At 41.1% G+C, this 16,822-nt stretch overlaps 1 protein-coding gene across 1 annotated transcript in view; it reads right to left on the bottom strand.

Moving 5' to 3' along the window:
- Positions 1 to 16,822, bottom strand: part of LOC311263412 (NT-3 growth factor receptor-like) — a 152,779-nt gene that overhangs the window by 105,245 nt on the left and 30,712 nt on the right. Inside the window, 3 exon segments of the mRNA XM_084363460.1 lie at positions 3,169 to 3,313; positions 10,557 to 10,699; positions 16,315 to 16,469. Of these exon segments, the coding sequence (XP_084219586.1) occupies positions 3,169 to 3,313; positions 10,557 to 10,699; positions 16,315 to 16,469 (443 nt within the window).

Below are 16,822 nucleotides of genomic sequence, written 5' to 3'. Positions count from 1 at the left end.
ATACTGCCTTCTACCGATCATGTACGGGTAATTGCTTCTACATTAATACAGATATAGACTATGTAACAAGGACGTATCTTATTCCAATTAGGGAAGGAAATGTTATGGAATTCCGATTTATTTAGCAACATAGTCAGGAATTATTTACTCTTTGTTTAACAGTTATTTGCATGAATTTAACCTCTTCATGATGAATTGCCTTAAAGAGGAATTCACTCACGTAATTTTTTTTTTTTTTGTAGTTGCACTAGTTCACATTTAGCTTATTTTTGATATTTTAATGGGTCATGCCGGATGACATATATGTTTTCAGCATGCAAAACTCTGTGTTTTAATCATTTAAAACAATAATAATTTATTTGAGCGTTACCGTCTCAAACAATGAAAGGAAAGGAGAGACTCCTAATTGGTTGACCAACCATAAACACACCCCGTTTCCTCCAAAGATAAAAACGTCTGGAAAGGTGTGTTTCATGCTTTTTTTCTTGTGCTCTTTTCTTGCTTCTGTCTTTTTTGTTAGCTTCTTTTTGCTTCGTCTCTTTTGTTTGTTTCTTTTTCTCGTTTGTCTCTTGTAACGTTTTTAACTTTGACTTATGTCTTACTCACATTTGTTCTCATATACTTATTTTTGCCTTTTTGTTTTGCGCACAAGTTTCTATTCGTAATTTGGCAGCCAACTGAGCCTATTATAACTTTGTTACAAGTTTATACAACCCTGCGGTTTTTCCAAAGATTTTGAAAGTTTTGTGTAGTTCGGCCAACGCCAAATCCATTTCCCAGCAAAGCCAATAACACCGGACTAATTTTTTTTGCCATCAACCCGCTGAGAGAGAGACCAAGGCAGACCCAGTCTGCTCTGTCCTACACTGCAACCACTAAGCTGCTTCTAGTGGAAAAGTCTGCTGGCAGACTTCCATCGCAGAATCACTGCAGAAGAGACCCGGTAGAACCCGTTGGCCGGTAACCACGCTTCATCTCAGGGTCAACACCACCCAGAGTCTGCTGTGAAGAGGTTTCCGTCCACCACATCCAGTTCCTACCAAGGTCAATTCCTCCCCAGCTCAAAGTAGGCACAAACTGTCTTCTCAAATTGCTCATGACAGGGTTGATGTCAAAATAATATAATAATAATAATTTTATTGACAGTAATTCAACCTCCAAATTTTGCATCTTCCTTCTCTTTTAGCTACTAGAATCTGTACTGAATTTGATTTCCTTTTTCCTCTTTGGAGGTGGTGCTCCTTGAACGAGTGCCAAATCATTGAAATTCCACTATACCTGGTGACCCTGGCAAAACTTTTACCGGCACTTTTTATTGTTGAACTTCTTCAACCAAGCCAAACATTTCAAGGAGGACAACAACCTGTCATACACTAGAGACACACTGCTGGCTCTCCACACTGTGTGAGACTTGCCACCCCCTGATCTGCCTGAGGCCATACGACCCCCAGCCCTGAGAAGACATCTTCGGAGAAGGGGAAGGAGAGGTGGAATCCGGCAGTGTCTCCATAAGAGGCAACAGGCCGCTGCTATGCTCCATGATTCTCCATTAGACATGGCTTCATCGTGATGTTCCTGACTCCCTGTGTAAGTTGGAAGGTTTTTCTCTCATTCGCTCTGACAGGATTAAGCCTCGGGGAAAGACAGAGGCAGGAGACATCACCGTCTCGTCCGTCTACGTCCCAGCTGAGTGCAGCTGCTCACATCACTGACTGTGTTCACCTGGCGTTATTACACACTCCTGAGGCCCCAATTTTCATCTTAGGGGACATCAGTCACTACAAATTTTAACTGTCACTCTGATGTTTCCAACAATACATCAAATGGGAGACAAGAGATGACAGAATCTTAGATAAATGCCAGGGTAATGTGAACAATGCTTGTGTGACTGGAGCCAAACCCTGCTGTCAAATGACCACAATACTGTGCACCTGATCCCCCCCTACAGAACTGTTCTCAAATGCAGCAAACCTCAAACCAAGATTGTGAAGGTCTTCAATAGTGACAGCATAGAATCCCTCAAAGGATGTTTTCTCTCCACTGACAGGAGCACCTTTCATGAGATGGATGTGAACAATGCGACTGAGAAAGTTATTGACTATATACAATTCTGTGTGGACGATGTGATACCTCAGAAAGAAATAACTGTGTATCCTAACAACAAAACATATATAACTAAAGAGGTTAAAGACTGTATCAACAGGAAGAAATTGGCTTTTAAGAACCGGGACAGAGCACAACTAAAAACTGTGCAAAAGGAGCTTAATCCCATGCTCAAAGAAGCCAGGATGAGACATAAGGAGATCATTGAACAGAGCTTCACTGCAATGAACTCCAAAAACTGTGGGACACTATGAAGGCAATCACCAACATGACTCCAGCTAAAAATGTCTCAGTACCTCTGATGACCTGCAAAAAGCAAACAAACTGAATGACTTTTATCTGAGATTTGAAACTCAGGACTTTTCTTCTGAAGGTAGGGATGTTTTAGAGACAGTTTCTTTGACTGAGCAGGATGCAAGGCTGGTGATAGACCCCCATAAGGTCCATTCACTACACATGCACTAAAATGGCCATGGGGCCAGATGGCATCTCCGCATTCTACCTGAAAACATGTGCAGAGGAGCTTACACGTGCATGGTGCCCTTTCTTCCAAAAAAAGTGATTATACCTGTCCCTAATAAGCCTTCACCACAGGTTAACAATTATTTTGAAATGTCTTCGAAGTTCATGCACTTTTAGATCCTTTTCAGTTTTCTTATAAGCAGGGGCATGGCACAGATGATCAGACTGAGCAACAATTTGACCGGTATTCGTATAGGAACACAGGAACACATCCTTGGGTTATTTGCAGATGATGCACTTGTTTTACTTCAAGACCCAGATAGAACCCTTCTTAAGTTATATCAATGTGATATTTCAGTTTTTCCTTTTTAATAATTTAGCAAAAGTGTGTAAAATTCTGTTTCCGCTTTGTCATTATGGTGTATTGAGTGTAGATTGATGAGGAAATGTTTTTATTTGAAAACAGTGAAGGGGTCTGAATGCACTGCATGACGGATAGGCCTGTTTAGCACCATGAAAACTCTAATAAGGACTTTACTAGAGTTATAATTAAACAAAAAATGTCTGGCCAATATAAGAGCATATATGTGTGTCTGTACTTACAGTGAACAGTTAGCTGGACAGAAGCATTGGTCATGCCCACTATGTTGGTGGTGGTGCAGGTTAGCAGGAAATTGTTGTCCTCTCTGCTCACATTGAACAAAGTTATGTTGATAGAATGAATGGCACCGTTGTCGTAGACATTGGCCTGGAAGGAGAGTGGGATGAAATAAGAGAACAGGCATGAGTAAATGATGTCTGAAAATGTCAGGACAGAGTGTGGTGTGGGACCAGGCTCACCAAGGATATAGGTATCTAACCATTCAGCAGGCTCATTTAGTAAACGCAGTGTCATTATGCTGTATTCTCAAAATCTTGGTCAAACAGTAAGAAAATAAAACCCTGACATTGTTATGACTTTGGAGTGTTCAAGTATGGTTATCCTGACTCTGATACTCAAATTTTTATTTCAACTACAGACTGAGAAATTGTAAGGTTTACTGGAGGCTATGTGACCAAAGCATGGAGTAATGTATGGAGTTCTAAGGTCATATAAAGTATATCAGCTGGATACAACCATTTCAATACTGACAGACTGGCCTTTGCTTTACCAACAAGCCCAGAGAAACGTCAGCTGTGACAGCCAAAATGATCGGTGCGACCACTGGGGCAACTATGGCTCACCATCCACCGCACCAGCTCCACCACTGGACAAGTGTTTTACAAACTAACTGCGAAAAAACATAAGCACATCCATTACCACCAGAGTGAAACAATGAGTGCAGCCAGAGAGGAAATTGTGAATAAAAAAGGACAGGACAGGTCAGCTCACTGGTAATTTTTACTTATTTATGTGATTTTATTTGTGTGTATTTCCTTGTTGTGTTAACATAATTTTAACCTGTGTGCCTTGATGAAGTCGGTGAATTAAAAAACAAAGTGATGAAATTCAACCTTTATTCTCGCCTGGTCTTTAAAAATGATAATAATTAACAATATCCACCAATATGAAACTTCACTATCTTGGTAGACTTTCCAGCCATATCGCCCAGGCCTAAGACATCTTTGAAGCACTTTGCTTAAAACTGTTTATGCCAGTTGAATTTGAACTGTTTATATTTAATATGGACACTGGCTTTGTAAGAAATTAGCAAAAATATTCAGAATTGGGCGGCTGTAGCTCAGTGGGTAGACCAGAAGGTCGCTGGTTCGAACCCCGGCTCCCCTGGGCGGAACTGAGCTACATGCCGAAGCATCCTTGAGCAAGATGCTGAACCCCTAAATTGCTCCTGATGTGCAGTAGGCACCTTGCGAGGCAGCCTCTGCCATCAGAGGGCCCTGCGATGAGCTGGCGTCTCATCCAGGGGTGTACCCTGGCCTTCGCCCGCTGAGAACTGGATTTGGCCCCAGTAGCCCCGCAACCCCCCAAAAGGGAGGATAAAGCGGCAACACCCCGCGACCCCAAATAGGGATATAGCGGACAAGAAAATGAGATGAGATGAGATTCAGAATTTCTAATAATGATTGTCTATTTCTTCACTGAGGCCTGCGTGCAACACTGTGAGGAGCTTCCAACTTTAGAGAAACTAGCAACGTATAGAAGTCAAGAGGTTTTAACAAGGTGAGACAATTTTATTTAACACCATTCAGACAAAAGGTAATATAAAGTGCTTTACAGAGGCATACAGTATAAATACATTAAAGAATTAGACATTAAGAATATTTTTAAAATTGCATTTAAAAGACAATAAAAACAAAAGCAAGCAAATAGATATACATAACGTTCTACATCCAATTTAATTGGAAAGCCACTGTTTTATAATACTAATAACTAGGGGTGTAACGATACACAAAAATCACGGTTCGATACGTACCTTGACAAGTCTTGGACAACAGCAGATTTATCTTGTTCATAAAGGCCTGGTATTATTTTCTGACTGAAGTGCAGACGAGTGGGTACTTCATACCGGGGCTCAATCACCTTTAGCATGTGTTTAAAACCAGCGTTTTCCACAACTGAATATGGTCTTAGATCCACTGCTATAAAAACTCCGATGGCAGTTGTTATAACTTTGGCTCAATCTGAATTGCTAGGGAGAGGCTGCTTGAATGCCGAAGTCAGCTGCGTTTGCACTAAGGTGTTTTTTTTTCTTGTAGCAATGATATTCACACTCAGGTGGTGCCGTTTCAAGTGAGTTAGCATGTTTGTTGTGTTGCTGGAATCATACCCGATCTCAGCTGAACAATGTCGGCACACTTCCCTCGTTTTATCCGCTTGTCTTTCTCCGTTGCAATATTTAACCAGGAAGCCAAAGGGTTCCCAAGCAGGAGACTTTAGTGACAAGGGAGGGTCTTCAAGCTCTGGTTTCTTGCTAGCGGTAGCCATGATGTAAACGGGCTGCACGTGTAGCTGCAGGCAGAAAATAAACACACGTAACTTCCCTTCCGGGAACTCACCCGTGCACAGCCCTGTACCGGACCTAACGTCCTGTACCGAAAAGCTTCAATACAAATACATGTATCGTTACACCCCTACTTTATATAGCATTTATTTAAACAAGTGCTTCACATGCCAAAAATAAGGGAGATTTCCGGGCGTTTACGGGGCCGAAAATCCCACTTTTCATGCAGTGTAAAATACAGGTTAAAAAAAGCTTCACAGAATATCATGACAGTTAAATGAAAACTAATAACATTGGCAGGTTAAAAGTGCTTCATAGAATATATTAAAATAAAACAAAATGATGAACATTGGCTAGTCAAAAGTGCTACACTAAATAAATACATAAGAATAAAACAAAGATAAGAACACATGCCACCATAGTTACACATGAGAACAAATAAAAGGTAAAACACACTAGTGTAGAATTTAAAGACCAGCCATCAAAAAGGTGTTCCTGTAAAAGTATGTTTTAAGTTATGACTTAAAAAAAATTTGTTTGCAAGCCTAATCTCCTCGGGCAGGTAATTCCAGAGCCTTGTAGCCCAGATGGCAAAGTCTGGTCACCCTTAGTGACTAGGTACTTCTAGCAAGGTGTTAGAGCCATTTTAATGTTAAAATTAATATTGTCACGGGTTGCTTAGTCCATGTAGAATTTAACTTTGACACCGGATCAATGTGATTACTCAGATGATGATCAGCGGTGAAAGAGGGGTTGGAACAGAGTCTTTGGGCTCTTCAGCAAGCAAGGGTGGAGAACGGGGTTGGTACAGTCTTTGACCTCACATTAGACTAAGAATGTTTTTTGTTTTGTTTCAAAGTGTCAATAAATGAGTCAAATGATGGCAACAGAATCAGCGACTGCAGTGTTGTGATTTGGACTGTTTTTAATGTGCGAGTCCCGAAGTGGAGCCCTGTTAAGATAGCAAACTTTAAAATACTTTTAAAGAACAAGCCATAACACAAGGGTAGATTGAATGACCTTAGGTTGCAACTTGGAGCATAGGGAATCAATAATTCAGTAATGAATGCATTTGCAATAGTTGAACCATGAAAAAAACAAATGCATGAATTAATCCAAATTTGAAAAGGACAGAGCTGATTTAATTGTATTAATGTTTCTTAGATGGAAGTAACATGATTTTATGAGATTATTGACATATGATTCAACGTTCAATCAATTATGACACCAAGATTTCTGGCTGTAGATTTTTCATTGACAAGGGACCATGGAATTTTAATTTGCTGGTTAGATGTTTAAGGCCAAAGAATATCACTTCTGTCTTGTTTAAATTTAGTTGTACAAATTTGCACATAATCCATTATTTATTTGCAGTTAGGCACTCCATTAAAATACTCAAACAGGTAGTGTTATCCGGCTGAACTACTGTGATAGAATGTGTTCTTGGGCCCTATTAAGATGGTATCTAGCGCATGGTTTAAAGCGCAGCATGCTAGTGCATTTAGGGCGTGTCCAAGTCCATTTTGCTAGCTAAACAGCGGTTAATCTGGGCGCAAAGTGCAGCACGCGTCACCCATTCCCTTTAAGAGCCAGGTGTGCCAGGGCATGGCGCATATTAACCAGTGACACTTCTCTTCAGTGAGGGACAGGGATGTTATCCTCGGCTGTTGGACCCTCTGCCCCACCATTTCACAATCATTTGTCCCATCACCAACTCTGTTTGACTGTATATGAAAAAATAAACTGCTTTGGTATCGCTTTGGTTGTGCAATGAAACAGGAAGAGTATATACACCCAAATTTTTGACTTGTTGCTCATTCCTTCTGTTGGAATGAATGCTTTTGCATATGTTTTTCACTTTTTCACTAATTAAGAATAAAATCTTAAAAGGTAGTTGCTGTTGAAGTAAATTTTTTCAGCTTGTTGTTGGATAAACAAATTGCTGAAAAATGTAACTTCAACAGCAACTACCTTTTAGGATTTTATTCTTAAAACAGTTGGCCAAAGTGCAGAACAGTCAGAAAAACATGCAAGGAAGAACTAAATGACAAAGACATGAGGGAGAACAAGGACTATATACAGACACACGAGGGGATCAGGTACAGGTGGAGTGAGGCGGGAAAAGGACAGTTGAGGGAAAGGAATGGAAAAACACTGGAAGGAGAAACTGAAAAGCTAAACGCAACACATGAGGGCAACATTTTCAAAATAAAACAGGAAACAAGAAAACATAAAAACTGGGATCATAACAGTAGCCCCCCGGTCACTCGGGACGCCAATGGAGAAACACTAGGGCTGGTCGGCCGGGACGCTGACGGAGACAGTCTTGGGCTGGTCAGCTGGGACGCTGGTGGAGATAAACTGGGGCCGGTCGGCCAGGATGCTGGCGTAGAAGCACTGGGGTTGGCCGAACGGGACGCCGACGGAGAAGCACTGGCAGGTGTCGGCTGAGACGCCGACGGAGGAGCAGGAACAGGAGTTGGCCGGGCCACCGACGGAGAAGCACTGGCAGGTGTCGGCCGGGCCGCCGACAGAGGAGCACGAACAGGAGTCGGCCGGGCCGCCGACGGAGGAGCAGGAACAGGTGTTGGCCAGGCTGCCGATGGAGGAGCACTGGCAGGTGTCGGCCGGGCCGCCAACTGAGGAGCAGGAACAGGAGTCGGCCGGGCCACTGACGGAGGAACAGGAACAGGAGTCAGCAGGGCCGCTGACGGAGGAGCAGGAACAGGAGTTGGCCGGGCCGCCGCAAGTGGCAGGAACAGCAGATGGCCGGGCCGCCGCGAGGGGCAGCAACAGGTGTCGGCCGGGCCGCCGACACCTGGATTGTGAGATAATAAATTTCAGCTGCACAGCCCAGAAGTACCAAAACAGGTTGGGACATTTTAAACCCTCTCATTAAAAAGGTAAATATAATGAAGACAAGCAAAGTCTTGCCCTCCTGTTGTGTGATAAACCCTCTAAGCCCTAAGCTTTTCCTACTTTTGGTTTGCCTTGTCTTTTTGAGCAATAATGCTTGTATAACATCAACCCTGCAATGTGCAATCAAGTTATATTCACAATTTTGTTCAGGACAGCCAGAGCTATCAGAATATGCATATTTCAGAGATGTCACATGAATGTGTAAATAATTAAATGACCCTAAAGACAAATAAATAAACAAAGCAGAAATTAAATTTTACTGAAATGTATTCAAATCACCCACAAAAAAAGTTTTTTGGCTTATGAAAATTATTCTCCCAAGTCTTGGTAATCAGGGGACCTCTGATTGGTCAAAAGACAAGCACTATGGGAAATCAAATGTGCCCTGTTAGCATCTGGCTAGTGGTATTTCAAAATCAAAAAGTAGATAAAATATTCACAGATGACACTCAATATCAGCTCTATCATTATGAGTTTACTGTACAAAGATGCTCAAAAGAACGTTCCAGGCTGGATTATTCAGCTTCTGTAAGAGCTATGACCGCAGCAGAGACCTTGTTGGAACTGCATAGCTGCCAGCTTCAGGGAGAAAAGAAATAGGAGCTATAATTTACGGTTCAAGAGTTATGAAATCCTTCCTAAATGATGCAAATTATTATGACTATGGATACGTATATGTCAGTCTCAGGGGGTTCAAAACTGCACAAAAGTTTCTTAATTTTTGAGAATAGTCTGGAGGTGGTGGCAGAGGATTATCATTTCAGTAGTACATTCATTTTAGTTCAGTTAGTCTGAAATGTTGCCGATTTTTCATATCTCCACAACACAAATCAAATGCACCTAAACTGGCCTCGAACAATTGTAAATGGGGGCAAATGTTTTTCCTAAATGTTTTCCTGGAGAATTCTAAGTGCTGTATCGTAGGCAACTGGACGTGTTTCAGTTTCTTAAATACGTTTCACCTCTCATCCAAGAGGCTTCTTCAGTTCTAACTAACTGGAGGGGAGTTGCAGGCTTTTAAACTCTGTGTGGGAGTGTCCTTACAGAGTCATTAAGGACACTTGTGAGCTCCGAGTTTCAGAGTCGTTAGGGCCCCTTGTGGGTCATTGACCCAAACAGCCTTCATGTGGATTGTTTGGGCTAGGTGAGCCCAGGTGTGAATGGTTGTTAAGCTGTCTGGGGAGGGAACTCAGTACAGCATTTTAGGTGGGTGATAAGTAATGTCTTAGGCCACCTCCTCTGTTCAAAGACAGTCGTTCCAGTTTGACACAGATGGATTCTTTCACTCCTCTTTCAAACCATCCCTCTTCTCTGACCAAGATGTTTACATTGTTGTCCTCAAAGGAATGATTTTTCTCCTTCAGATGTAGGGTTAGGGTTAGAAAGACCAGTTGCCTACAATATAGCACTTAGAATTGTCCTTGTAGTTAAGAAACTTAATTATTAGTGTTCTGGGTGGCTGGTGGTGTCCCTCATTGGTCCGACTTGGTGTGCCCTTTCAGTAACAACTGAGGACTGCGGGGTCCTAGCAACTAATACCTCTCGAATCCATCTCTAAAAAAAAAGAGCATGAATCTCATCCATCTGCCCTCCGACAGACCCACCAGTCTCCTTGTTCTTCCTGATGCTAATCAAACCAGATAGTCATATTGACATCATACCAGTGTTTCACTACAGTTTTGATGTTTGTATCTGTAGAATATGTCACAGACATGAAGATGGTGAAAGCGAAGGTCAGTTTTTGTTCTGTACACTCTTTTTCTTTCTCTCCCTCCCTCCCTCTCTTTCCTCCTCCATCTTTCTCGTACTTGCAAACAGGGATAAAGGAAAATCATGTCATCATATTTATTGATAACTATCAATACATATGATGATTATGATGATAATATATGGTGATAATTAAGGCCAACTCCTCTGTCTGCCTCTGTATGCTGGCTTCCACGCTTGTCTGTGCATTCCTGTTTGGCTGTGGGAATCCATTAGCAAAACGTAGATCAGCACCAAGCAGTCTTCAGCAAGGGATATTTGGGTGAATTCCATCTAATAAAATGCAACACTCACATGTCTAGCTGTTTTGTGTTTTCCTTGATGTGAGTAAGGGTGTGCTTTGTGTGTTTGTGTCCTCCCTACCCCTTGTGCAGTGTTGGAGTGCAAGCTGTTGACAGCCCAGTCCACCTCTGGTAACGGGGATCCAGAGCCGTTACAGGTTGCTGTTACTCGATCACCCTCAATAACCGTGAGGTTGCTGTGGCTGACGCTGATATCTGGCAGGTCTTAGACAAAAAGAGATAGAATGTAATAAGTAACACACACACACACACACACACACACACACACACACACACACACACACAGTGGGGTCCAAAAGTCTCACACCACATATCAAAATATATCTATTTTGCATTTATTTCGAATGTAATACTATTTTTTCATCACTAATGATAATATCAGCTTAACAGTTCAAGTAAAAAGATGAAACTTTGAAAAATGTCCATGTATTTCAGAATATCTTATTTGGTATGTCCCCCTTTTGCTTTAAAGGATAACTACCGTTTTTTACAACCTGGACCTTATTTCTAGCAAAATATATGGTCATTTACTCACCCAGATAACTTTGGTGTCATTTGAAGTCGTTCGGACGAAATTAGATCCAGTGTAGCGCCGATATATCCATATAATGCGAGTAACGGGGCATCAACACACAGCCTCTATATAACGCATTATCTGCCACGAAACTAGTTCATTTCACTAATATTTTGTCATGATACGCTAGTGCTATTCCCCTCTGAGTCCGGGCTCGTCCGTTATCAACATCCGGGGTCAAACTAGCAGTAGCAACTACAGGTAAACAAGCTGGGCTGTCGCGGGTGTGCGCGCAGCTCAGTGACGACATCCTCCAGGTCAGAGGTAGTAGGTCAACCTACAGACCCCGGATGTTGACAATAGACGAGCCCGGACTCAGAGGGGAATAGCACTAGCGTATCATAACAAAATATTGGTGAAATGAACTAGTTTCGTGGCAGATAATGCTCATAAAGGCTGCAATTCGGTGCCCCGTCACTCGCATTATATGGATATATCGGCGCTCCACTGGATGTAATTTCGTCCGAACAACTTCAAATGACACCAAAGTTATCTGGGTGAGTAAATGACCATATATTTTGCTAGAAATAAGGTCCAGGTTGTAAAAAACGGTAGTTATCCTTTAACGACGGCACACACTCGGACTCTTATGAAGTCCATGCGTTTGTGCGTCTGATGACTAATGATGTCCCAGCATGATTACATAGCGTTCTAAAGAACTTCTTGTGATGTCACACAATGCTTGTCTTTCTCATTCTTCAAGTGGCCCCATACAGTCATCCTTAAAAGTTGTAAAGAACATGTATATAATGGCAGTTTTCAGTTCCACTGATTTACACATACTACTTTGTCACAAAAACATTCATTAAGTTTGGTTCAGTGATGAATTTATAAAAGGTCTTCTGAAAATATGGCCAAATCTCCTGGATCAAAAATATACACACAGTTATTCTAATATTTGGTTATATTCGGCCATTTTCACCTGATAGCCATCCACAAGCCTCTGGCAGTCCTCTGGCTGAATGTTTAACCACTCCTCTTGAAAGAATCGGTGAAGTTTGTTGGCTTCCTGGCACAGACTTGTTTCTTCAGCACAGTCCACATGTTCTGATGGGGTTGAAGTCAGCCTTTGGGAAGGCCATTCAAAAACCTCAATTCTAGCCTGATTGATCCATTCCTTTACCACTTTTGATGTGTGTTTGGGATCATTGTCCTGTTGAATTTCACTTCTTCATTATTCCATGTACTTTCTGTAGAGCAGCAGATCCACTGGCAGCAAAACAGTCCCACAGCATAATACTACCAGCACCATGCTTGACAGTAGGTATGGTGTTCTTGGGTTAAAGGCCTCACCTTCTCACCTCCAAACATATTGCTGCTCATTGTGGTAAGAAATAACAATTTTTTTGTTTCATCTGACCACAGTTTTCCTCCAGAAAGTTTTTTTCTTTGTCCATGTGATCAGCAGCAAACTTCAGTTGAGCTTTAAGGTGCCTCGTCTGGAGCAAGAGCTTCTTTCTTGCCCAGCAGCCTCTCAGCCCATGTTGATGTCAAACACACTTGAATGTGGACACCTGTCTTCCAGCAGCTTCTAATTCATTGCAGACTTTGACTTGGTGGTTTTTGGTTGACTCTTGATCATCCTGACCAGTTTTCTCTCAGCAGTTGATAGATTGTGTTTTCTTCCTGATGGTGGCAGAGACACAACTGTGCCATGCACTTTATACTTACAAACAATTGTTTGTACAGTTGATCTTGGGACCTGTAACTGCTTTGAAATGGCTCATAGTGACTTTCCTGACTTTTTCAAATCAATAATGATCTCTTTCAGATTGAGCTCTTTAGACTTTCCCATTGTAGTGTTTGTGGCTGAATCTAAAGGGTGCATCAAACAAGCCCTATTAAAATGGGCCCAGAAAAGTCAGCAGCTGTTATCAATCAGAATCAGTCAGAAGAAGTTAAAAGGGCCATGCTACAAAGAACATTTGATTAACACAACTTTTTATAATCACCAAAATTGAATCATTCAAGTTACTGTATGTATATTTTTGATCCAGCAGATTTGGTCACATATTCAGAAGACCTATAATAAATACAGATTTAGAACAAACTATTTTTCCTCTTCATCCTCATCAGACACAACGTCTACTCCTTCCGCTACGGCCTTGTCAAGTATAACAAACTTTTCAAGGGTTGAATAATATGGTTGATGGTTTACAGATTCAATAGGTGTCGGCTATGATAGAAAAATGCTAAGTCTATTTTAGACTTAAGTGCTCCAATTGATCAAGCACTGATCATTATCGGCTGATGTGCATTGTTAAAAGTTTTATCAGTGGTCTCTATGGAGCCTGATCAGAAGGGCAAATAAGATTTAACAACAATTTGTATATGTTTGCTAACATGCCACACACAGCACAGGACTCTCTTGCCTGCTGCTAACAGCTCACTAGCTATCCTCCTGTCAATATCAATAAGGATTTTCAGTGCCCTTTTGGTTTAACCAGTGCAATATATTAGTGAGGTCATGCCAGAAAGCTGTTTGTGACTAAGGGGATAGATGGACCAGTACCATGGAACAACTCTAATGATAGGTCTCACGCTGAGAGGCCAGCCAGTGATTATAACTAGTGCTGACAAAGTGCTGTGGAGAGAGATGGTAAAAACAACAAACTGAGCTAAGAGCTGACAGCTTACAGCTGACAGAGAGAACTGAGAGTTTCTGTTAACTGCAGTTAAATGTGACAACACAGCAAGTTTACACAAAATAAATGTACTGAAGTACTTTAGCTGATCTAGTTTGTAGGTAAAACGGACATCCTACATCAGTAAACATTCTTTCAATGTGAAGTAACCAGGTACAAGCAGTGAGACAACTGAGACTGTGACACAGACTTTTTCCTAAATTCTCTGTCCTATTTAGTTTTACTAAATTCTGTTTGTTACAGTTTACAGATAACTTTTCATTTTGTCTGAACCTATTTCTTTGAATTTCTTTTTTTTTAAAATCTGAACTGAATGCAGTGAATGACGTGAACTGAATAACCTAAAGTAATTCCTTCCTGTATAAATGCTGATGTCTGCTTGTTTTTCTGTCCAGGAGAGGAGAACGACCCCATATGACCTGTCTTAACAGCCTCATGCTATACCAACAGGAAGTACAAGGTCCGACTCCTGGCAAACAACAAACGAGAACTGCGTAGCTAGAGACCTTCACCTTATGTAAACCTGATGCATAAAGCCTGTGCTTTAACACAGAGAAATTGTCAGACTTCTCTAACCCACTTGGGGGAAAGAGCTCTGTCCCTATTCAGCTAAATAGTTGATGTGACTCTGGCTTGCTGTCTAATTTTGCTGATTTTGTTTACTGTAATATTTTATGATTTCCTTACATTAAAATATCCTAAGCCTGGTCGTTTGAGCACGTTTTCTTCTCTCACCAGGAAATTATAAGAATTTCCACCACAAATATAAAATAAATATAATTATTCATTTCCTCAACATTTTACTATGTCACTAATAATTAACAAATAAAGATGACAATAAAGTGAAGAAACATCCTTCTGATTGATGCTCTGATATCTGCCGATACTGCTTCCAGTGATTGTGATCGACACACCCTGATCGGAGCACCCTTATTTAAAGTTCCTCCATTTAGACTTCTGTTGTGTTGCTGAACAAAGCTCTGTTTACATCGACCTCGTCCAAAGCCCCAGACCTCTTTTTTTGTTTTGTTTAGTGTCTGGTCACTGTACTTCAGTCTGTGCACTGATGTTGTCACGTCTTTGTCTGGGGATTAGTGAATAAATGTTACTTTATAGACAAATCTGCTGAATATAAAGTCTATAGTCTTTGTGGTTTCTGTACAGTTTGGTCACTGAACACATCCCGATTTTGCTCATGCTTTACTTAAATTACAATTTTACAATCAATTACATTTTGCTATGGATACTGAGGTACTTTTACTTAATTAAAGGATGTGAATACTTCTTCCACCACTGGCTAAAATGTGGCTTAGGTGCTATTATATACTGGGTTTCACCATCAGCAGCTTTATTTATTAACATAATGTAACACCCAGTGGTCACATACACTCCTCTCTTCACCAGTTAAAATCTTGCCTAGGGCAACAAATTGGTCAGGGCCAGCTCTGCCAGGCTGAACTAATCCCTATAAGCAATTTGTGGGTTACAATTGCATTCGATTTGTTCATTTAAATACCATTTCACATACTTTCCCCTTCAAATGTGGGTTAAAGCAATCTCATCTAAATCTGCAATCTATTTATATCCTGTAGCTGTGAGAATCTAGTCTGCTTTTTTTGTACATTGCAATGTGGAATAATAGTGTCAATCAATAGCACCCTAAAAAAAAAATCAAACAACTTTTGGTCTGTGAATCAACTTCTTCAGTTTCCCCAATTTTCAATTCCCCAACTACACACTTAAAACTTGCTTAGAAGTAGTCTGTGCAGCAGAATTGGGATGCAGCTGAAACATGGGACCATGAGATCAATGCATTGAGATCACAGTTGTGAGGCCTGTCAACATGATGACCAACTCATGAGTAGTTAGTAGTCATTATTGCACTATTACAGTACCGTCAGTAATCATGGGTCTGACCTCACACGAAAACAAATGTAGTCAAGGGGCGTAACACAAACACACACACACACACACACACACTTTAGTTTTAGTTTTACTTTACTGAATACTGGTTTAATGCATTATCTCTAGTATAGTATCCCACTGAGCAGGCAACGTCTGTGGACGTCCAAAACAGGTTGATATCATGTCCGTCTGGCCAGGCCATGATCTGGACGTCCACTGACAGCCAGAATTAGTCGATAAATGACATTGAGAAAAGACGTCCAGTCAGGCCATAATCTAGACATCCACTGACATCCAGAGTTGAGAATAGACGTTCATACTGGCTATGATCTGAACGTCCACCGACATATAAACGTCTATACAATGTCCAGAAAAGACGTATAAAAAACTTTCATTCTGGCTCCCCAGAGGACGTCTTTTAGACGTGATCTAGACCACTTTTTGCTCACTGGGATACTAAGTATAAGGCTGGAGATTTTCAATATTTTTTTAGTTTCCACAAATCCATGAAAAATATTGAAAAAACCCCCGAAACAATTAAGGTATCCTGCTGAGCCAATCCAGTTTCATGGAAGTCACATAAACCCAGCTCTAGTATTAATGCAAAAATAAATATCAGCAGTCAGAATTCATAGTCATTAAGGTCCAAGTGTGCATATCATGTGTGAATGCTAATTTTCACAGTCTGAACTTACCACAACTGCTAATGTTCATATCCTGTAGCAGTATCTTCTTGTAGCCATCAGCGCAGTATAACTGTTGACTGCTTAGCCCTGCACCTCCTTTCTGTTGCCATAGCTGCAGCCAGCGGATCTCACAGCCACAGGCAAACACCACATCCTCTAAATGACTGGAGAGAAAAAGAAAAAAAAAAAAAACAATATTAGTAATATGCCAAATGTCATTAGTGGCATTAGTTTGAAACTTTAAAGAATGTACAAAATAACAGCACTAACTAAGTGCAAAGAGCTTCTAAGAAATCTTTGTTCAGTAAATTATTGAGCGACACCTTCAGTGGGCCCACACTGAGATAACTGAATATGCAGTAGCCCAGGTTCAGCATTTCCCAGGGGGGCCTGACCATGGACCACTTTAGGCCAAAGTACAGACTACAGAATTGGAGAAGTTGAGTGTATGCCTGAAAGTAGATACACGCACACACACACACACACACACACACACACACACATACATTGTGCATGT

Source organism: Pagrus pagrus (assembly GCF_965226575.1).
Source record: "Pagrus pagrus genome assembly, chromosome: 10".
NCBI classification, from domain to species: domain Eukaryota; kingdom Metazoa; phylum Chordata; class Actinopteri; order Spariformes; family Sparidae; genus Pagrus; species Pagrus pagrus.
The sequence above is the reverse complement of the archived record's forward strand: the minus strand, read 5'-3'. Positions and strand labels throughout refer to the sequence as shown.